Source organism: Paramisgurnus dabryanus, chromosome 2 (genome assembly GCF_030506205.2).
Source record: "Paramisgurnus dabryanus chromosome 2, PD_genome_1.1, whole genome shotgun sequence".
Lineage (NCBI taxonomy): Eukaryota > Metazoa > Chordata > Actinopteri > Cypriniformes > Cobitidae > Paramisgurnus > Paramisgurnus dabryanus.
This window is the reverse complement of record NC_133338.1, coordinates 30,324,116-30,347,178: the sequence shown is the minus strand read 5'-3', so window position 1 is coordinate 30,347,178 and position 23,063 is coordinate 30,324,116. Positions and strand designations below refer to the sequence as shown.

The 23,063-nt window shown below is 40.1% G+C and overlaps 1 protein-coding gene across 1 annotated transcript in view; it reads left to right on the top strand.

The window, feature by feature from the left end:
- LOC135749290 (intelectin-like) overlaps positions 1 to 16,491 on the top strand; it is a 31,864-nt gene extending 15,373 nt beyond the window's left edge. The window contains exons 2-8 of the mRNA XM_065267846.2: positions 10,767 to 10,848; positions 11,000 to 11,146; positions 11,221 to 11,468; positions 11,616 to 11,774; positions 13,246 to 13,366; positions 15,957 to 16,060; positions 16,231 to 16,491. Coding sequence (XP_065123918.1) covers positions 10,785 to 10,848; positions 11,000 to 11,146; positions 11,221 to 11,468; positions 11,616 to 11,774; positions 13,246 to 13,366; positions 15,957 to 16,060; positions 16,231 to 16,383 — 996 coding nt within the window. The 5' untranslated portion in view covers positions 10,767 to 10,784 and the 3' untranslated portion in view covers positions 16,384 to 16,491. The remainder of the gene's footprint in view (positions 1 to 10,766; positions 10,849 to 10,999; positions 11,147 to 11,220; positions 11,469 to 11,615; positions 11,775 to 13,245; positions 13,367 to 15,956; positions 16,061 to 16,230) is intronic.
- Positions 16,492 to 23,063: the final 6,572 nt, after the last annotated feature.

Below are 23,063 nucleotides of genomic sequence, written 5' to 3'. Positions count from 1 at the left end.
CATTGACTTTACTTGGGCACGCCGCCCAGGTATATTAACAAGCGCCCAAGTATATCTGGCATCAAATTTTGTCTTTTTTGTTCTTCCGTAATGATGATACTCTTTCATAATAACATTTTGTGTGCGACCCGATGAGTTTGGTGTGCGTTCACGTGCCCCCTGTTTCTCAATGAATTGGGTGCGATGCGAACAAGCTTGTGTCACATTGTATCCTTCATGTTTCTGAAGCTGAGCAGAGTTTTACCATTAGAGGCCCATATGGTTCCGAATTTACAATTGAAATGGTCAGTCGGGTCCGGGTCAGTCATAGTTAAATTACTTCGGGTCCCAAAGTCTGATTAAAGGTAGGGTAACAGATTTGATCCTGAAACATTTTTAGTTATGCTGGTTAAAAGTCTCCTCGCATCCTGATAGCAATCACTGTGTTAAGTTGTTTAAATGTATTTGTAAAAATTTATGTCATCTGTGAAAGGCGTAGGACCAAAAAATGTTCAACAAATCATAGATTTCGGTCCGAACGGACGTTTCCTTTTATGTCCCTCATATGTAAGCGTAATTTGAATTCCCATTTCCCACCGCGCAGCGAGTCCACGCAGATACCATACGTCATCGGCGCGTTCACGTGCGCTCTGTCTGTAAACAGCGAGAACACCAAACTTTTCTGCTGAATTGACAACCTACACAGGAGCAACAAAACTAAATGCATCTTTTATAACAACAACAGCAAAAACTTCCTGGATCAGCAAGAGCAAAATTCCAAATTAACATCAGTAACTTTAGTGCTATACCACGAGATGAAAACAGCTGCAGGAGGCAAAGGGTCTGAAACTGTTGCACTGTTTATTTTGGTAAGGTAGGTACGTGATATGTTTGTATTGAGAAGGATTCAGATATTATACTTTGATGAAACGTTGTGTTGCTTATGAAATTTGTGTTCGTTTACGGATTAGCATAACGATATAGTTACTACGCAGGGCCGGCCCTGGCCAATTTGCTGCCCTAGGCAAGATTTCACCTGGTGCCCTTTAGAATCATTTTGTTCATAAACTTACACAGAAAAAAATGCAAAGCTTTGTCTAGTTTTTCTTAATTTTGAAAATATTTTGGAAACACACGCATGCACGCACGCACACGCACACATACACACAATACCCTGTCACTCAGGCATTTGGTCTTGACATTGTCACTGAAAAGGCAGTTTAAAATATAAACCCAGAATTCAGCGAACGTCAAGAACAAGAAAACGGAAACAACAATCAGACAGAGACGCAGGATTTAAATTACGTTACACGGACCATGTTTAAATTTCAATGTTTCTGCACAGAAATACCAACTTTGTCTGGTATTAATAAGCTGAGTGGCGGTGCTGAAGGCGCGTGATGGCACATATGCACAGATATTTACGTGCAATCTATTGGAAAGCGGAGGAGTCATTAGTTGGGTTAGTAAAATAACGAAATTATAGCTTTTAACTAGAAGAAAAAAGTTTTTTTGGAAAGAGATATATGTTTTTAAAAGTTTAAAACACACAACCCTTCTCAAGGGGAAGTAAGCTACTTTTCTCCTTACGTGCAACCTATCGGAAAGCGCAGATGAGTTTGGTTAGTAAAATAATGAAATTATAGATTTAAGTACAAAATAGTATTTATATAAAGAGAAATATTGAAATAAAAGTGCAAAACTCTTCTTAAGTGGAAGTAATAAAGTAAAATAACGAATAATAATTATATAATAACGAATAATAGTCTCCAATAGGTTGCACGTAAATATCTGTGCTGCCACCAGTACTCCGTCCGAGCGCGTCTTCAGCACCGCGGCCAGCACTCCAATGCGCAGCTTATTAATACCAAACAAAGTGAACAAGTTGCTATTTCTGTCTAGAAACATTGAAATTTAAACATGGTCTGTGTAACATTATGTAAATTCCGCGTCTCTGTCTGATTGTTGTTTCCGTTTTCTTGTCCTTGACGTTTGCTGAATTCTGGGTTTATATTTTAAACTGCCGCTTCAGTGCAGTATATAGCCACAGAGCTATTTAACAAGCACGATCTTCCGAGATTATATGCTACTAATAATTCATCAGTGCTGTTTTCTAGTGCAAAATTAAATATTTATAGTTAAATGTTTATATACATATATTAAAAAAATAATAATTTGGGCGCACGGACGCCCCAAGGGGTCGGCAGCGCCCTTAGCATTTGCCTATTCCGCCTATGCCCAGGGCCGGCCCTGTTACTACGTCTACACAACCGAACGTGTGCTTAAACTAATTCTGATGTAAACCAGTTGTTTATGTTGGTTATTTTGGAAGTGTTATTCACTTTGTACTGCAAAGTTTTCTCACTGGTGAATGAGACATGAGACGTGACCGTCTGATCTGTGCGTGTTCATGTGTTTGGAAAGAGGCGTGACTTTGGAGAGCGATTTGACTTGAGGGTGGGATCAGGATTTCATTGCTAGGCGGCTACCGTTAGCATTTTTCAAAATGTGTTACCCTACCTTTAATATTGTGTGTAAAACCCGAGTTGATGGAGAATGACCGTGAGCGCTACCGCGCTAAAGCTTGCGTGCAGTTTCAGCGTGCCTCCGGTTTCTATGGCGATAACAACTGGCTCTTGTTTTGAAAGTCACGACCATGCGCTGGATTGTCTTTCTCCCATTTTTTAATACTATTAATATTAACAAACCATATCTTTTCTAAAATCTAAAAAGTTTGCACAGAGATGGTAGCAAAAAGACAATGCTAATGTTAAGCCCATTGCACTGAACGAGCAAAGCTAAAGCTGACTCAAGATTTACAAAACGCAAAGCTGTAATGTAAAGTCCCCTGTCACTGGGACAGCAAGTAGACGTTTGAATCTGAAATAATGAGTGGATTTAGCTTTTATTTAATCGGCAAGAGAGAAATAAAAAGAGAGGCACATTTCCTCTATCTAATAGAAATAATAACCATTATAACACCAGTCACATTTATAATCTATATAGACCTGCACTGTCTATCATTAATATACTAAAAGGGTCATCTAATTGCTTCTATATCAGTGCAAAAACAGTATTTTTGTGGTGCTTTGACAAACACTGTCAGCTTTTTTCATGGCAAAGATAGTTTGGGGTGGTTGGATTAACAAACTATAATGTAAATCAAAGTATTGTGTTGTGTCACACATTATTAGTTCCTTGTCGTATAGTAACGTTAGACCATTTTTTTGTCGGTGGGCAGTGATTGCCCTTTTCACCGGCTACCACCACAATTAAATTTCAGATCTATGGGAAACACTGAGCAGTGTTTATTTTAGAACAGCAAAAGCAAGATTACCTGAGGAAAAAAGAAAAAAAGATTAGCATTGTACAAAACCATACATAATGTCTTATTATACTAAACCATTACATTTTAGTCCAAGCCCAACCCAATAAGCATTATGACATTACCCAACTACCAGCATAACTGCACAGTGCATAAATTAGGGTCCATCAAGACATGTTTAAGTTTACACACAAATCTATAATTGTGACATTCCATACACTGGTATATATTAATCCGCGAATCACATGCGAGCCGAACCGTGGTTCGGATCAACTGCGATTTGTCACAGCACTACCAGCTAACATTTTGTTCCACTTAATTTTCTTCCAAAGAACACTATGCTTAAATATTAATCACGTAAATTGCATTTAATAAAAATTGCGTCCCATTATTTAACATCCCAGCTAGTCAATGCTAGCTTCGTTCGCGCCATAAAAGTTGGAGCCACTTTCATATTATCCAAAATTTGCACTACTTTTCTCAGACATGATAAATAATTTGATGTTGTCCTAATTAATAATTCTTAAATGAATTATGAATTCTTTATGTTTGTTTCATCTGGAAAAAAGTACATGAACATGTCAAAGGAACATGAACGAATCAATAATAATCAACATGTAATCAGCAACAGTTCGAAATAGAGTTAATATATGATGTGACGGGAACTCGATTGAAACTATGCTTAGCGTGAATGTTGATGCTTTTTAAGGAAACTGAACACAAGACTTACCTCAAGTTTAACGTATGGCGTAGGATCGAAAAGGGAATGGATGATTCAGTCAGGCGTTGAGTTTTATCTCACCCGTTGTACAGACGTTACTCCAGTGATGAGCTGAGCGTGCTGACGCTTTCTGCAATTACCGTTGAAATCGGCTTCATACTGGCAAAAGGGTCCTAGCCTAGTCAAATGAGCCCGTGCACAGCACCTTCTTCTTTAGAGTTTTAATGGCATACGGTTTCGGGTGGCCCTGTATAGCCCTCAAGCCGTGCACCCGATACAGTAGATGGCAGTATGCAACTATGACGTTGCTTCGCAACCCGCCATTAAAACTCAAAAGAAGAAGAAGGCGCCGTATATTAAAGGCAAAGAGTATAGAAGCCCTTCTATACTCTTTGTTAGAGGTATAAATTATATAATACAGTTCAGTTTCTCACAGAAACCGATCGTTTCGTGTCTTAGGACATCAACGAGCAGCAGGGTTTAATTTGGATTTGTCTGTGCATGTTTTGTTTTTTACTGTCTTTTGTTATGGACAGACTAAAATGGTTGGAGTTAAAAATCTACATTTGTGTTAAAGAAAGTCGCCTAAATTGAATGGCATCCATTAAAACCATCCTTGATTTAACATAAGCCGAGTCATTTCCAAAAGTGGTCCAGATCATACAGCCAGAGCTGGGTTACCAGTTACGGTGAACATGAATCGGCCCAGTGCTTACAGCCAGAACAAAAATGCATGTGCCAGAGCGAGCTGTGGGGCACAATCGGCTCGGTTAACACACGCCGATGCCGAGTCTGAGCCGCAGCTGCCGCAGGGCAGCCGAGCTCGGGCCGATTATACATGCTAGCTGGGTTCATTTTAATTTCTCATACTTAACAATGAAAGGGTTATGTTTTAAATCATATTTTAGGATTGCACTTAATTGATATCGCTGTTGAGTGATGTTTCATATCTTTTACTTTATAACCGGACTGCATGCGAATTTGATCAGAGATGAAGGAGCGGATGGAGAAATAGTCCCAATATCATTACAATCTTAAATAAAACTTCTAAATATACCCCTGTGGGTACCCGTGTGCGCGCGCGCGTGCGCCTGACCCGCTCGCGCGCGTGTGTGTATGTACAGTATGTGCGTGAGTTTTTAATTTAAAATGTCTTAACTCGGAAGGATCTGTATCACAGGTCATTTCATCTGAGATTAATCCGCGCCTAACAGCAGGAATCACAAGGACACAAGTCATCAGCCGTTTCCTCAAGTTCACGTCAGGTAAGTGTTTGTAAATAAATGTTAATTTTAGACTATATTAATTGGCAAAGACGCAAATACTCGACGTTTTTGTAAAGATATAAGTTATATAAAGGTGTGTTATGTTATGTGTCCGAGTTAAAGTGGAGCTATTTTAGTTAAGATTACCGGGCAGGGTTTATTACTCCGTCTTAATTATAATTGGGACATTTTTACAAACAAACCTTATAAAATACAATACTGGCGTGCATTTTGAGACAAAACAATAGCACTCATATGTTAAGAGATGTCAGTATTTTAGTCAGTGATAAGCCCTGTCCGAGAAAACCGCCCAATAGTGTTTAATTCAATTACGTGTGATGTCTGAGGGAAATTTGGCATTTTTAGGGTATAAAGTATTTCACCGTCAAGCTTTATTATATTAAACATCTATGTATGTGTGTGTGTGTGTATTTATATTCCTCTGTTTATCAAACCAGAGCGGTGATGATGTGGAGAGGCAGACCAAAGGGATGCATGGCGAAAGAAGTTAAATGGCCCTGGAGATGTTCTGACTGATTTTGGAGGGCTTTTTGGACTGTTTTATGCCTTCTATTAAGAGAAGACTTAATTCTGTATGTTCAGTCTGTATGATAAGTGAATAAAGCTTTTGTTTTTATGTGACTGAAGTTAATTATTTGTTAACAACACCAGCATAAATTATTTGATAAAATTTTTTAAAAAGTTTATTAAACATTTCCAAATAATAAATATTAATTGAAGTTACACATAAAACATTGAGTAAATACTTAAATTTTAATTGAGCGAGTCTTTACTGTAAGTTTTTAAAGATTCAACTGATTAAAACATTTTAGTTGAATGAACTATAAAGCTAGTTGAGCAAACATACTTTTTTATATTTGAGTCAAGTTTGGGCCAACTAAAAAACATCAATCCAGGTAACACTTTGGAGTCAGAAATTATATAGGAACTAGTTACTAAAAAATAATTCATTGAGCCAACAATTTATTTTTTACAGTGCAGTTAATATTCTCAATACTTCAAATTCTAACTGTCAGCGGGTGTATTTTGATTTACAAATATTTAAATGCTCATACAAATGCACTACTATGTCCCCTATCAAAGACTTTCACTTACATATGATGCTATGAAAACAAAACACATGAGCATCTGTATAATCTGCGTGCTGTAAACGTAAGCTGGCGGTGTAGAAAAGTCCTGGCCCTAGCTGAGTTGTCCTGGTCGTTGACGGAAGCTGACTTAACAGAACTGTCTGCAACATTAACAGGAGTAAAGAAAAGACCTATTTTCAGTGGTGTAGTCTAGATTTTTGTAGTGAGTATACTCTGATTTTTCTCTCTCACCCTTATGCTCACTCGTCCCAGCGCGACACCCCATAAGCACCACCACACTCACAGATGCATACAGTATGGATCTGTATGTAACTGAGAGCATTCTGAAAGTCTTCTCATAAACACATTAATTGAATGTGTTATCAACATGTCAGTTTATTATAAGAAAAAAAGACTTTAACAGCCAATGGGTTTACAGCTGGGGAAACTGGACTGATTTTTAGTGTTAATCAACATCCAACTCAGGGCCAAAAGTTACTCAACTGTTAATTAAAATAAATAAACTGTTTACGATCTTCAATCCTCACAGAAGTTTAAGATCATATACAGCTTGAACGCATATATAAATGAACACAGAGAAAGGAAGTTTAACACTGTGAAGCATAAGCACACATGCTGGAAGGCAGCTAAAAACCATCAGGACATAAACACCGGCTTATTGTATTTTATTGGTGCGTTGTAAACTCTCTGGATTTTATGTTACAGCACTCGTCCACTCGTTCAATTCTCCACATGGACTGTTTGTTTACAGTGTTGCGCAAGCAGCTACACTGCAGGTTCGACTTCATTTGACGCTATGCAGACCTCTTGGTGATGTCAAAGTACCGCGATGTCAAAGTATGTTAAGGACTGCTAACTTCAGCTGCCTGCTTTTAAGACTGCTTTTCCAGCTGTAGCGGCGGACGCTCATCGCGGCTTTGCCGCTGTCCAGCAGGGCGGTCTTTCACCTCTGGAGCTGTCCAGTTCCTCCTGTCAGCACCTCTAACACTCTCACTCTCTCTGCCCGCCGCAGGATTCCCCTCCTCATCTGCTTCGGGTGCCTGTTGCCAGGCTGATTGCGGATTCCCTTACTGTGTCGTGTTGGATTTTCTATTGTTGTAAGATACTGTCTCCCACCGTTCGTTTGTCTGGCCGGAGACCAAATGTGTGTGGCTCTTCTCCCCAGTGCCTGTGTCTGCTCCCCGCCTCCAGCCGTCTGCCTCGGAGTGGCCTTTGCGCCCAGACGTGCTACTGTCTGTTTGCACCCATTATTGTTTAAATAAAGTTTTCTGTTATCTGCACTGGGATCCATTGCCTTTTCTTCAACTTAACAGAAATTATTATCTCTTAACCGAGGACAGCTGATTTTGTAGGCAATGGGCCAGCATATTATCATTAAATTAATAAAAATACACCTATTAAAGAACCTTATATGTGCTAAGGACCCCCTGATTATAACATTGATTCTTTTTCTTCATGAAAATGTTATTAATTTCCAACAGAATTAGCACTTTACTTAGTGGAACATGTGTCACAAGGTGACGATCTTTTGGGCGGAACCAAAAGTCGGGAAACTTTGGTTCCGCCCGGATGTTTCCGCCCAGACCGGAGAACGGAAACACCGGACATCCGGCGGTCTCGCGAGGGCTGTAATCAGCCGATTAAGCACAGCTGTGCATAGTTAAAGAGATCGCCGGGTAATTGGACAACTGGAGTACATGGAGGAGTACAAAAAGCACAGTTAAATCACAGTTCGGGAGTTCGGAAACGAGAGGGGATCGGCGCGGGGAAAGCTCCTCTGCCTAGGGCAGGACAAGTAAACACGCACCTTTTGAAGAGCCCGCAGGCTCCGTTGATCCGGGCTGCACTTGGAGCGCGCGGAGAGAAGACAGGAGCTGCCTGGGGCGAAAGAAAGGCGATACGTGGAAGGAGAAAAGGAGCACCCCGAAGAGAGAGTGTGCAGTTAAGTTCTCAGTGGATGTTACCGTAGAGGAAACCCTGTGGGTAGAAGAAAACAACGGTGATTGTGACACGCTTGGAGTAACCAAGGAGGAAGGAAACGAAGCAGTTTTGTAAACTAATCATCAAGAGGATCGCTGTGAGTATTGGCTCTGGATAACTGAAGCATAACTACTAACCTGTGTATTATCGGACGCCTCCAGGAAGGCGGCCCTACCCCTGACTTAGCGTGGTAGGTGGGCCGCAGGAATAAGTGGATTCAGCAGCCATAGCAACAGAACTAAAAAGCTCCGGCCGTGGTACCATCGCCCCCATTTGACCTTAGCGAAGAGGAGGACGTTGGGCGTCTCGTGTGTACACTTGTAGTGTGGGGGGGGTGAGTCCATGTCATTTGAAAACTTTTCACGTTGAAGTGGTGCTGTGTATTTGCTGTGGGTTGCTGTGCAAGTGCTGTGTGTCTTGTCAGACGTACCCCGCATCACCCCTTCCACTAAGGAGAGACGGAGAGGCTGACGGTTGTGAGCAACATCAATTATTGTATGCTGTGTGCGATTCAAGTGTAAAGTGACGGTGTGGGTTTTTGGAAGTCGCCCGTCCAGTGTGTCGACAGTTGCAGAGTGTGGCGGTGAAGATTGGGAAGCTGGCAGTGCGTGTGTGAGTACAACCACGAACCTGTACATTGCTACTTTACCTGTGTGTTCTATCTTGTGGCAGAAGTGAGAGGCGAAGGAGTTCCGCCGCCCCGTGGTCTCTACAAAGGGGCGCCCCTGTCCGGTATTCGATCGGCCTACGGGAATTGAGGATAGGGCAGCGCTCGGCCCGGTGAGACGGTGTGACGTTCGCCCCCTGCTGACCAGCGCATCCGCCGAGAGGGTTTTTGCCCCCGGCGCCCCCTAGGAAAACCATCGTCGTTCGTCTTTCTGTGCAGGCCAGCTGTCGTAAGCCGCCCCTGTACATTGTCGACCAGAACGCCGTAGAACGAACTGTGGACAGTCACACATGCCCGAGCTGAAAACAGCAGAGAGGTGAGAAGTATCCCAGCGCACTAACTGTGTTGTTGTGTCCAAGCTGCCTGTAAAGGAAGAGAGAACGAGAGTGAACGTCAGTAGAACGAACTGTGGACAGTCACATATGCCCGAGCTGTAAACAGCAGAGAGGTGAGAAGTATCCAAGCGCACTAACTGTGTTGTTGTGTCCAAGCTGCCTGTAAAGGAAGAGAGAACGAGATTGAACGTCAGTAGAACGAACTGTGGACAGTCACATATGCCCGAGCTGTAAACAGCAGAGAGGTGAGAAGTATCCAAGTCGCACTAACTGTGTTGTTGTGTCCAAGCTGCCTGTAAAGGAAAGGAGAACGAGAGTGAATAATTGGAGAACAGACTGTGTAATGTGATACCTACCCAGAGAGCTGTAAACAGCAGAGCCGGTGAGAAATACTCGAAGTCCAAATAACAGTGTTTTTGTGTCCTAGTGGCCACCTGTAGAGAGAAAGGAAAAACGAGTAATGCACGCCAAGAGAATGGACTGTGCGGAGATCCAGTTGGTGGTGGAGGAGAGCCTAGAGTGGCCATTATTTTAAGTTCCCCTTTTTCCCTTCCCTATTTACCCTTTTAATTAAATTAAATAAAGTACATTTTTAATTTATGCTTACCTTGTGTGTCTGGTCATTGGGGTGGCTTTGGGAATCTCCTCGAGGTGGGGAAAGGGGCGTGACCTTATTTACATCTGGGTCCACCCCTACCTGTGACACATGTTTTTGCCAAAGTTTCAAGAATCAGTGATTTAATAATTCTATGATTAAACAAATGGAACTTTTAAAAGTATTTTAAACAATTGCACAAAAGTTTTAAGGCATATTAAAAAACTTTGGAACATTTAGCGTGAATATTTATTCACATATATGCATTTCCTTGGCTGCTAAGCAACAGTTTATTCAATGATTCATTTATTTCCCGTAGGCCAGCTGCCACATCCCTAACAACAAGGATGAGGGCATCTTGATTAGTTGAAATGCCCAATTTTACAGCAGAAAATATTATTTTTACAGCTTGGTAAAGCTTTTGACCTGTAGCAAATTTTGCCCTTCATGACAACTGTTAGTGGGGTGAATTATTTTGTAACTCACCCTTTTAACTTATATTAAGCCTAATTCAGTGTTTGGCTACTTGAGTGAAGTGTAAACTGCCAATGCTGTCACTATCGTCGAGCTAGGTGGGTGTGGTTTCAGCAAGCAGCCACCTCAGTTTCACCCACATTCCGCGTCTTTACCCATTTTCGGTTATCAGCGAGTGAAGCACGGTGACATATGGCCAAAATGGCGACAACCAAGCTCCACCAACTATTGGCTTAAAAAAAAGCTCTTCACAAACCTATTGGTGATTTATTACAGTCTTTGGGTTGGTCAATATTTTTCCTTTTGTTTGCAGACTATCTTTGACACAAAGATGTTTTGGGGAATTCTTTTCATCAGTCTCTCACTGAATTTACGGTTCTGTGAGTCTACTAAATGTAAGTGATAAACTGATTTACTTTTTGCTCTTTAAACTCACATAAAACATCCAAATGTATTATATTTGAGTTGATATTTTATTCAAAGTGCTTTGAAGAATGCCTCAGTTGTTGTTTTTCACACTATTTTTAATTAACATGACATTTTAAGGTTCTGCAGTGAAGGGCATATTTTTAGTTCAAGATAAAGAAACATCTTGTACTTGCACCACTGATGAATCTGAAAATCTTATGGAAAGATTTAGATATAAGGCTCGAAGCTGCAAAGAAATTCAGGAGAAGTACAACATTAATGACGGTAAGATTTTTTCTATTCTTCTTCTTTTTATTCTAAGCATTTAACTATTGACATAATTGCTTTTGTCCACACAGATGGCCTATACTATCTGACCACAGAAAATGGGGTGATTTACCAGACGTTCTGTGATATGACCACAGCGGGGGGAGGCTGGACGTTGGTGTCCAGTGTGCACGAGAACAACATGTATGGAAAATGCACTGTTGGTGATCGCTGGTCAAGTGAGCAGGGCAATAACCCCAACCGCCCTGAAGGGGAAGGAGCGTGGTCAAACACAGTCACGTTTGGAACAGCACTGGCTGCTACCAGCGATGACTACAAGGTGTTTTTAATAATGAATATATAATTTATATAATTAATATAATATTACTTTTCAAATAGACATTTGTAGATTTTGTGTTTGTTATACAACTACAATTTAAAAAGGCTCATTACATAGAATTGACTGCCTTTGTGCCATCTATCACAGAATCCTGGATACTTTGACATTGCAGCACAAGATGTGTCTGTGTGGCACGTTCCTAATAACGTTCAGATGGAGCAGTGGAAATCTGCCTCAATCCTGCGATATCACACTACATCTCACTTCTTAAGTGACAACGGTGGAAACCTTTTCAGATTATTTAAGGTTAATGAGTTTTTGTTACTGGTCATTTACAGCAGACATCTCATAGCCACTTACAATGCATTGTTGGTATACGGCTGTGGGTTCCCAAATAATCATACCCATGATCTTGGCATTGCTGCCGTCATGATCTATTGAAAACACTACTCAATCGTATTATCATTTGTCAAGTTGTCAAGTTTTATAAGTCTAAAGAAGGTTGATGAATCTGATCAAACAGAGATTTTTGACAGTTATAATAATACTGGATGATGTTGGTTGTTACATAATGAAAAGAACCTTGAAAAATACTAAAGAATAATCATAGATACTATTACTCATAGTGTCACAGCTAGTCCGTGACATGTTTTGTGTTTTGCACTGATCCGTCTCACCTGGACTCTCATTGACTCATTACTCCAATACACTACACCTGTCTTATGTTTAATTGTCTTTGTATTTATATGCCTTTGTTCTGTCACACCGGTTGCCGGATTATTGTCATTGATACCCTGTCGTGACAGAATAATCCGGCCATATTGGACGCAGCAGGTTCACGGAGGGCGGCTCCCCCAGGAGTTTCGTCGAGGGGGAGTAGTGACATCGGGGTTCGTTCCCCATCAGCCCCGATGTCTCTTGGGGACCACCGTGAGCGATCGCTCGCTCCTGCGGGCCTGCGGGAGGAGGATCGGCCCAGGCGGTCCCCCAACGGTTGAGTCGTCGTCGACGGTCCCTCGGAGGACCACCATCCTGCTCGCAGGGGGATCCGGAACGGACCACGCCCGATCATTTCCCCGGGGTGGCTACCGAGCGAGGGTCTCCGTTTCCGCGAGGGGATGGGAGATGATCTCCGGGGGCATCTGATCGTCGACGATTCCCAGGAGGGGGGTAATTCGTCTGCCTCGGTTCTCGGAGCGATCGCTCCGGTTCTCCTGGCGCAGTTCGGCCAACCGTCCTGTTGGTCTCATCCCGGCGGCTGCCGGCTTCGCCAGGGTCCCCAAGCCCTCCACCCCTCCCTTGGACTCTCGCTACCAGACTTTGTTTTTGTTTTGTGTTTAGGTGAGTGTCTGGTAGCCACTCGTAGAGGGAGGGGTTATGTCACAGCTAGTCCGTGACATGTTTTGTGTTTTGCACTGATCCGTCTCACCTGGACTCTCATTGACTCATTACTCCAATACACTACACCTGTCTTATGTTTAATTGTCTTTGTATTTATATGCCTTTGTTCTGTCACACCGGTTGCCGGATTATTGTCATTGATACCCTGTCTGTTTCCTGTGTTTATGTTCCTGTGTTCCTGCTTTCACCTTGTTTCCCTCGTGTTTTTATTATTAAATGTTATTTATTTTGAACCTTGCGTTTGCGTCCTGTCCTTACAACCCTGTCGTGACACATAGATACTATTTAACATTGTGCAAAACAGTACCATTATTGTAAAAATACTCAATTACAAATACTACTATAAATACTCAATTAATCTTTATCTGTTTTTCAGAAATACCCAGTGAGTTTTGGAATAGGGGACTGTCGCAAGGATGATGGACCTTCTATTCCAGTTGTGTATGACAGTGGTGATGCAGAATACACCAAAACCCTTTATGGTCCTCATGCAAGAGGTGTGATAATATCTCAATATTCATTTAATTTCAAGCCATTTTTATGTATATCAATATTATCAACAGATTTATTTATCCACTTCTAATATAGGTTCTGAAAATGTTCATTCCAGTGATGCCATAGAATAAACATTTTGGGTTCTCAAATGGTTCTTAAAGGGATAGTTCACCCAAAAATGAAAATTCTGTCATTCTGTCAGAATTCATCATTTACTCACTTGTTACAAATCTGTATACATTTCTTTGTTCTTATAAACACAAAGGAAGATATTTTGAGGAATGTTTGTAACCAAACCGTTTGTGGACACCATTCACTACATGGTATTCTTTTGTCCTACTATAGAAGTGAATGGGGCTTATGATCGGTTTGGTTATGAACATTCCTCAAACTATCTTCCTTTGTGTTCATCAGAATAAAGAAATTCATTTTTGGGTGAACTATCCCTTTAAAAGAAGCACTTCTTCATACCTTTTTATAGACCGAAGAACCTTTATCCACTATGAAGAAAAGAACAAGTAGTTTATATAGGCTGCGTCCGAAAACTCAAGGCAGTGACTTGTTTCCTTGCTGCCTCATGAGCAGTAATGGGCAGTGACGCGTTACTGTAATCCGATTACTTTTTTCAAGTAACGACGTAAGGGATTACAATTGCAAAAACAGTAATTAGATAACTGTTACTTCCCCCGTAAGCAGGCTTCGTTACTGCATTATTTAACCTTAATTTTGTTTCGTGAAACTGTCTCGTGTCGTGACGCGAGTCGAGTGACAATGACGTATGAGCGCCGCGCCATCAGTCAGTGTAGTGTTGAACATGAAGAGACAACATGGAGCGCTTGGAAGTACCGACATTACATTGAGTTTAACACAGTTAAAGGTGACAAAAACATCAGCGTCCGCTGTACAGGAATGTGAAACTTAGTGAAAAAAACCCTGAACCCCCAGCTGACATGACCGCTGCAGCTCCATTTCATACACGTTCATGCGAAAGCTGATGTAAATAACAGACTATATCTATATTTCATGGATTATACGGATTTGTGGACAAGCTGACATGACCGATGTGGCTCCATCTCATACACGTTCACGCGAAATCTGATGTAAACAACAGACTATATATCTATATTTCATGGATTATACGCATTTGTGGACAAAAATGGTCATTTGATGAATTATATTAGACTGATTTTATGTGTTATTCACACATCTGAAACAGACCGGATTCGACTCGCGATTGTTATATTAACACCAAGGTAAGAAGTCCCGTTTATATTCTGCATGTTGTCATCTGGACTTCTGTAACAAAATACTAAATTTATCATGCTAGAGCATCTGTATCTCAAAACAGAGACCATACGCTGATGCTAAACACGTAGACCTTTTAAACGATGTATAGTAATGTTAATATTATTAATGTTTGTAGACATTAGGCTATATAGATATTGTTAGCAGCGTTAAAAAAACGGCGTCATCACGCCCACGAATTAGTGGGCGTCGAGAGGTCAAAACAGAGAATGTTTCATTTGATTCAATTTTAGATGATGGAATATGCAGAAAGAATAGAATTAGGCTGAAAGGTCTTGGCCCGGTTGCATAAAGCACCTTAAGTTTTTCCCTTAAGTATGACACTTAAGGGGTAAATTCCCCTTACCTACTGTGAGAGAATAATTTAAGGGTGTTGCATACAGTATAATCCCTTAAATGGTTCTCTTAGGTAAGGGTAATCGTTAAATGTTTCATGACAGCGACCCAGGTTTGTTGTTATAAAATACTATTGTTGCCATGGAAATGCAACAGAAAAAACTTTTTTTTTTGCATCTCCCTTAAGTTTAAATGAAACATAAGGGTGAACATAAGGGAAAATTACACTTAAGGTGCTTTATGCAACCGGGCCCTGTTGCTTTATACTGTAGCATATTCATGTTGTGCATCATGTTTTTGAAAAGTAATTAGTAAAATAACTATAAAAGTAACTGATTACTTTTTAAAAATAACTTGACCAACACTGCTCATGAGGCAAAGCCTTCGGGGACATGAAGGCAGCTCAGAGAAAGGATTTCGGACACACTTCAAAGGCAGCGTGTTTGAAATATAAACAGAGAGCGCCTTTGTGATAACTAATCACATATTTGCAAACTACAATACTAATTTCTCACTAGAAATGCAATTAAAAGGTGTAAAAAGTGAAAATATACATTTATTTGCACAAATTTTGTGCTCCAGTCCCTTCCTTGGCTGTCATTTTATTTTTTCAAACTCTACCAGGCTCGACCAATCACATTCTCATTGTACGCCCACGCATAGAATTGTGGGACAAGAAAATGGAGGTATCTCAGGAGAAAGGAAGTAAACCTAACATTGAATTCGGACATGCCTTGATGCCTTCCTACCTTGAAAAGCTGTCGCAGAAGGCAGCAATTTAGAGTTTTCGGACACAGCTATCTTCACCTTTGATAATAATGTATTTTATAGTTTATATAATAACATGGCTGGAAAAAAGTAGGAAATAAAGTAAGATTAGTCCCTTTATTGATTACCATATAATATAAACTATTTCTTAAATTGAATCTATATTGAATCTGTATATTTTAGGGGAATTTGAGTCTGGGTTTATCACATTCAGAGTCTTCAATAATGAGAAAGCTGCCATGGCTGTTTGTTCTGGTGTTAAACCAGTTGGATGTAACACTGAACATGTAAGTTACTACAAAAATGAGTCACTAGTATTTAATCAAAAATTACTTTTCTGTTCTGAAAACAATTCACTGTAATGCCTTATGTAAATAACAAACTTTTAAACAATGTGAACTGCAAACAAAATATACATTATTCTGCATGATTAAATAAAAAAACTTGCTTTTTACAGTACTGTATTGGTGGAGGTGGACACTTTCCAGAGGACGCCCCTAGACAGTGTGGAGATTTTGCAGGTTTTGACTGGGATGGTTATGGTACCGGTGTAGGCTGGAGTACATCAAGAAATCTAATCGAAGCAGCAGCACTTATGTTTTATCGCTGAAAATCTATTTTCAGAAAATCAAACCAGACATAATTCCAGAATCATCAGCATGTATGCCTATTCTGTACTTTGTGTCTTTATAAGAATCAATTAAATGTCATTAACCCACCCTGTTACAGCAGTGCTTTTTCATACCACCGATTTGAAAAAACTTTCCAAAAGGGAACAGCAGTACTGAGAGGTATGAACATGTGGAGGACTTCTCCCCCCAGAATCCCCTGAATCACACTGTGATAAGAATGAGGAAAGTGCAGGTCCACTGCCTTATCAATTTAAACCTTTGAACCCTCACGTGCATACAGGAGAATGTGAACACAAAGCAGATGAAGCGCATAAAATAACTATTCAACAGGCACGTGCAGAGGGGGGGGGGGCGGCGGGTGCCCAAGCACCTGCCCCTTTACCCCTGGATGACCAAAGTGCCCTTTTTGTCAAGGCATTTTTTTGTAATTAAATGCCCTTTTGTGAAGGCCTGCCCAATCTAACTATTAGTAAAATTAATAAAAAATAATTTAGACGCAAATAAAATTAGTCACATGATGACGTATTGACCTTTCATTGGACAATCTCTTTAGGGACGATCATCACTAGCTAGTTCACAGCGCTGGCAGCGCCCACACGTGCACGACACGGTGCGCAGGACAGGGAGGATCCCCCTCGAGCCGGCATTGAACCGAAGCGATATGCTTGTTATATTATTATTATTTTACAAGAACAACGTGAGGAGAGCATGCACAGCTTTTGTTTATTGCTGTATGTGTGTATTAACATCTCTACAACGTTAGATGCAAACAGGGCTATCAAGTCTCACGCATTCGGCGGGAGACACACGCACTTCAGCCAGTTTACACGCCAGTGACGCCACACCTTGTATTTCTCACGCTGAAAATAAAACATTCTTCCCATATAAAAACAATGGATGAGGCAGAGAACGTACCTGCCTTTGCCTCATCCATTGTTTTTATATGGGAAGAATGTTTTATTTTATTTTATTTTATTATCGGGAGTTCATACAGGTAGCTGTCTCAAGTTTTTAGGTGTGCTCAACTTCACGCAGCAATGCAAGAACCAAAACGCTTATGACATCAAAGTACCGCGAGAAATATTCGGGAAATCATACGGAGGAGTTTGATTTCAAATCGCTCTCGCGCTGTTCTAATGTCATCCACCTGTCATGCGGAGTTTGTTGGAGGAGCAAGATCCGATGAATACGGTAAAAAACTCGTTTAATTTTTGTATCATATTGAATTTACGATTCCTGGACTCGCCTTTGATAAAAGACAATGTGAGCTGATGTTGGGTAATATAGCCATACTCGTGCTAAATTATTAACTCAGTCAAAAACTCTCCAGCTTTGCAACCAGTTTTAGTTTACCTGAAAATAAAGAAAGTACTAGAGGCTTCATAAAATGAATGAAAGGAGAGATGAATGTCATTATTTTATTGCCGTGTCATCAAGGCATCAAAGTGTGCAAAAACACAACACAAACACGATTCAAAACTATAGGCTACTCTCTTTGTATACAAATTTCGAACAGGATTAGAATAGAATAGAATTATATTTTAAATATGACAACAAAAACACAAGACTGTAAACGTAATAATATCTTAATGTCACAATGCAATAATATCATATAATTTCAAAACTGCATATACTGTTGACACACACAAACACAAAATGAAATGCACTGTAAGTCGTTTTGGATAAAAGTGGCTGCCAAATGCATAAATATATAGATATAAAACTCAGTCTATATAGATTTTTCTCTCTCACTCTATTTGCAAGGACAATAAAGGAAAACGTTAGACTTAAAATCATCTTTCTATTCTGTATTACTTTATTATTTGTTTTAGTTGTGTGCTTGCGTGTCAGCGAGCAAAGTGCCCTTTTTATTTTTTGAGCACCTGCCCCTCCAATTGTCTCTGCACGGCCCTGCTATTCAAAGTTTATCTTGCATATAAATGCTGACGTATTGTGATCAATCATGGCCATTGGAAGCAAACAAATTTTGTTTGTCCAAAACATTTACCGGAGTAGATGCCGTTATCTTGTATTTTGTGCCTTGTATTAGCTTTTATAGTCTAAAAGCTTTGCTTACCTCATTGTGTCACAGAAGTGTATTGGGAGAAAGTAGTAAAGAGTTGAATTTATATGGACTCTAAATGAGCCAAGTGGAATGGATATGAGGACGCAGCAGCATGGAAGTCAGGCTGTGACTATAAAGCTTTTCAAAAACCATAGTTAAATAAACAGTATGTAAGAAATGTATATCAATTAATGATAGAATGGCCCTGATATATCACTAGACATTAAGAAAACATTTTCATTTCAAATACTTATATCACTGACAACAGTGGTCTGGCCAGGATATTGTTGCAGGAGCTAGTTGCAGCCCTCAACTGATGTTTATGTTGTCATGTTGTGTATTGGCCACCAGTTGTGTGATTGCAGTAACAGTTTTAGCCACAAGTTTTGTGATTGCAGTAACAGTTTTGGCCACAATCCTACATACTGTTCCTTTAAACCATGGTTAGTGTGGTAAAACCATAGTTTTGCTGATAGTAATCAATACACCAAAAAAAACATGGTTACTACACTTTTACCACAATAAAACCATGGTTAATTTTCGTAAGAGATAGTAAGCTTACCCGAAATGTTTTACTCCAAAACATTATAGCAAAAAACTTACATTTCACCTTAAAGGCACCACTTTTATTGTAGTCATAATAAAGTTTGTTTTTATGTCAAAACAATAACTTAATTTAGTTACGACTTAATGCAGAAATGGTAACGCAACAACACGTGTATGACGTGTCTTGTGGTTAAACTGCCGACCAATCAAAATGCAGTGGTCGACAGCTTATAAAAACTTATTTACAGATAAAACTTAAAAACAGAATAATGCCTAAAAGCTGCTGTGTGAAGAGGTGTATAGCTAACAAGCCAAAAAACCCAGAAATAAGTTTTTATAAGCTGTTGAGCCCAAAAAACGAGCGCTTAAAAACACAAAAGTGGAAACAGGCAACTTTTTACAGTACTTCTATTAGTAGAACTGCGTCCATTAGGGGGAAACGTAATCGGCAATCCACTTTTTTCTCCTTAAAGGCTGGGTTTTACGGCTCAACAGCTTATTTAAACTTATTTCTGGGTTTTTTGGCTTGTTAGCTGTACATATTGTCACACAGCAGCTTTCAGGCATTATTCTGTTTTTTGTTATAAGCCAGAAATGAGAAGGAGGCGGCCTCTCGCAATACAAAGTCAATGGAGACGGTTGGATTGTTTTCCCCCTGGTGGGCGTGGTTTTCAGGTTATGACGTGCTGTGCTCTGTCTCTGGATCCAACCCCGCCCCCTGGATGTCATGTTCTGCAGTGAGGCGCTACTGGAACTGAAATCAAATAAATAATAACACTGTTTTCTTCATTCTATAAATTTAATTATTAAAATATTTAAAAATATTTTAATCGTTTTAAAGCTACAGAAGTAATTTCCCTTTGCCTTCTGTTGTTTGCTTAACAAAATGACATAAACATAAGCAGATTTTTTAGGGTTCTGCCACTTTAAGACTGGATAAGCATGGATCCATATATTCATATCCGACTTCTTTCTGAAACTGTTTGCGTTCACTTTAAGACATAACTGTTTGTATAAGAATACTTGCCAATACTTGCCTGTATTGCATAATTTCGTGTGTTTAAGAGAGAAAGATTCTCGTAAGAGAGATTCTGGGAAAAGCATGTCTTGGTGCGTGCTGATGAGTCTCCCATTATTGTGTTATTGTTGACCATATTGCCAATTTACACACATGACATTTCTGTTAGATATATTTGTTTTATATGTATATTTACTGATAATACCAGTGGTGCTGTGCTATTATTCTTATTCTATTCTAATGTTAATGTAAGTCTTAGAATGGTGATTATTGTTATTATTTCTCTTGTTTCTTTGTAGACCATTACATTGTATTTCATGTCATATCAGTGCATATGCAGATTCATTGACAGCCTAGTTCAAAGACTTCTCCTCTTCTAATTCTCCGACCGGAATCTGGTCCATATTTGGCCGCCTCAACCAGCTAAAACTTAAATGTAGTGAGGTTTACTACAGGTTTATAATGGTGGTGTGCAGTGGAGTTTAAACTTTTCACCCCAGCACCATGTCATAAAATTAGACATTTCAAGTAACCTTCTCACCATCATAAACAAAATAACTTTTCAATATTGCATTCAGGTAGAGGGACACCAAATATATATATGTTCACTTCTGACCTTTGTAACAACAGCACCAAAGTGTCCAGAAGAAAGTAGCGTTGGCTTTGTGCGCTGGACTGCAGGAGGAGAGTCGCAGTCGCTGACAGACACCATGGTATCCTGGTCAATGACCTGCGAGAAGGTGGCGTTCAGCCGTCTGTTGACAATGACACGACCGTTCATTGCTGAAATGGCTTGAGCTGCAGCTTCAGGGCTCGTGAAACACACAAGACCGAACCCTCGGCTGCGGCTGCCGTTCCTCACCACCTGAGAACAGAAACATCCATGGATTGTTGATATCAAGAATTGAATTGTTGATATCAAGAATTAACATTGTTACTAGTAGTGGGAATGTAATTTGTTGATATCAAGAATTGCCATTGATACTAGTAGAAATGTAATATCTGATATCAAAAATTAAAATTTTAACTAGTGAAAATTGAATTGTTGATATCAAGAACACAAAAAATAAAAGTTAAAACGGCTTTCCATATTGGTGATGGTCCAAAACGTGGAGAAGACTCTTTGAAGCTCCTGATCCGTCCAACTGTATGGCAGATTGTTCACATAGAGATGAACTCCCTGTAAAGACAACACATTAAAACACAAGTCAAGTTAATCTACTCTGACACATTTCATGTTCACTGAAGATCTGATCACATATTTTTATGAGTTTATGTGGAATACTGTGAAGAGGCTCTTGTAGCTCATCTTCATACGGTCATGGTTGGCCTTCTCAGCCTGATGCTCCTGAAATGATCTGTAGTGGCTGATGGACCTTTTGACACAAACATCAGCTGTTAGTCCATCACTGAGACACTCATCTACATTCAGTTGATCACATTTACTAATATTAATACTTTAACATATACAGGCTCTACCAGTTGAGCTACACTTCAACAGAAACTTTTTTTAGCATTTCATCTAAGCAGTAATGATATTCATCAATGTTTCACTCACAACAGTTATAGTATTAGTTTTACCCCTAAAGGGTTAATTGTCTTCTCTGTTAATTCTCCAGTGAGGTCTCTTTAAATTTTCATAAAAGCAGATGAGCAAATGTTCTTGCCTTATTAGGATGTAAATCCCGCATCCTTAAATCCATATATAGAAAACCTCCACACCTCCGTAGACTCCTATATAAGCCAACTGTTGACAAGAATTGTCTCGGTTACGAATGTAACCCTCGTTCCCTGAAGGAGGGAACGGAGACGTCACGTCGTGACCGACGAATTGGGAACTCGCTTAGAGAGACCAATCTGCTTCTAATAATACTAAAACGCCAATGAACTTGGCATTGAGATATTTGCATAATGCTGGCGCCGCCCCGCCAGGTGCGTATATAAGCAGGCAGCAGGTGCAAATAGGGAAATTAGCTTCTTTTTCACTGAGAAAGCCGGAAAGTGTGACCGGCCGTAACAGCAGGTGGCAGCACCTGTGGCAATGGGACGTGACGTCTCCGTTCCCTTCTTCAGGGAACGAGGTTTACATCCGTAACCGAGACGTTCCCTTTCAGTCGGTCATTACGACGTCACGTTGTGACCGACGAATTGGAAATCCCTACCAAAACGCCACTAGGGGCTGACCTCTTCCAGTGTCTGCAAAAAGCCCTCCGATTCCACTTAAAGGGACACTTCACCCATTTGCATAAAGCTTTGTATAGTTAGAACCCCAGTCATGTTTTTGAATGGTCATGCATCATTTTCCCAGTTGTCGCTGAGACAGGAGAAATACAGATTTCAGTGTTGCACTTCCTTCTTTCAATGATGTAAAAATCATCATTTTGCATCATTGAAAGAAGGAAGTGCAACGTCTTTGTTGAGGGAGTGAGAGTACAAACACCCATTTTCTCGGTCAAATAGGCACCAAATTCTAAATGTATGTTACATTTCGACTACAAATATAACACATTTAATAAAGATTAATGTTTCTACGGGTGAAATGCTCCTTTAAGGAGATGGAGCATTACATTGTATTTCATGACATATCAGTGCATATGCAGATCTATTGACAGCCTAGTTCAAAGACTTCTCCTCTTCTAATTCTCCGACCGGAATCTGGTCCATCTTTGGCCGCAACAACCAGCTAAAACTTAAATGTAGTGAGGTTTACTACAGGTTTATAATGGTGTCGTGCAGTGGAGTTTAAACTTTTCACCCCAGTACCATGTCATAAAATTTGACATTTCATGTAACCTACTCACCATCATAAAAAAGTAATTTTTCAATATTGCATTCAGGTAGAGGGACACCAGATATAAAAATGTTCACTTCTGACCTTTGTAACAACAGCACCAAAGTGCCCAGAAGGAAGCAGCGTTGGCTTTGTGCGCTGGACTGCAGGAGGAGACTCACAGTCGCTGAAAGACACCATGGTCTCCTGGTCCATGACCCGTGAGAAGATGGCGTTCAGCCGTCTGTTGACAATGACA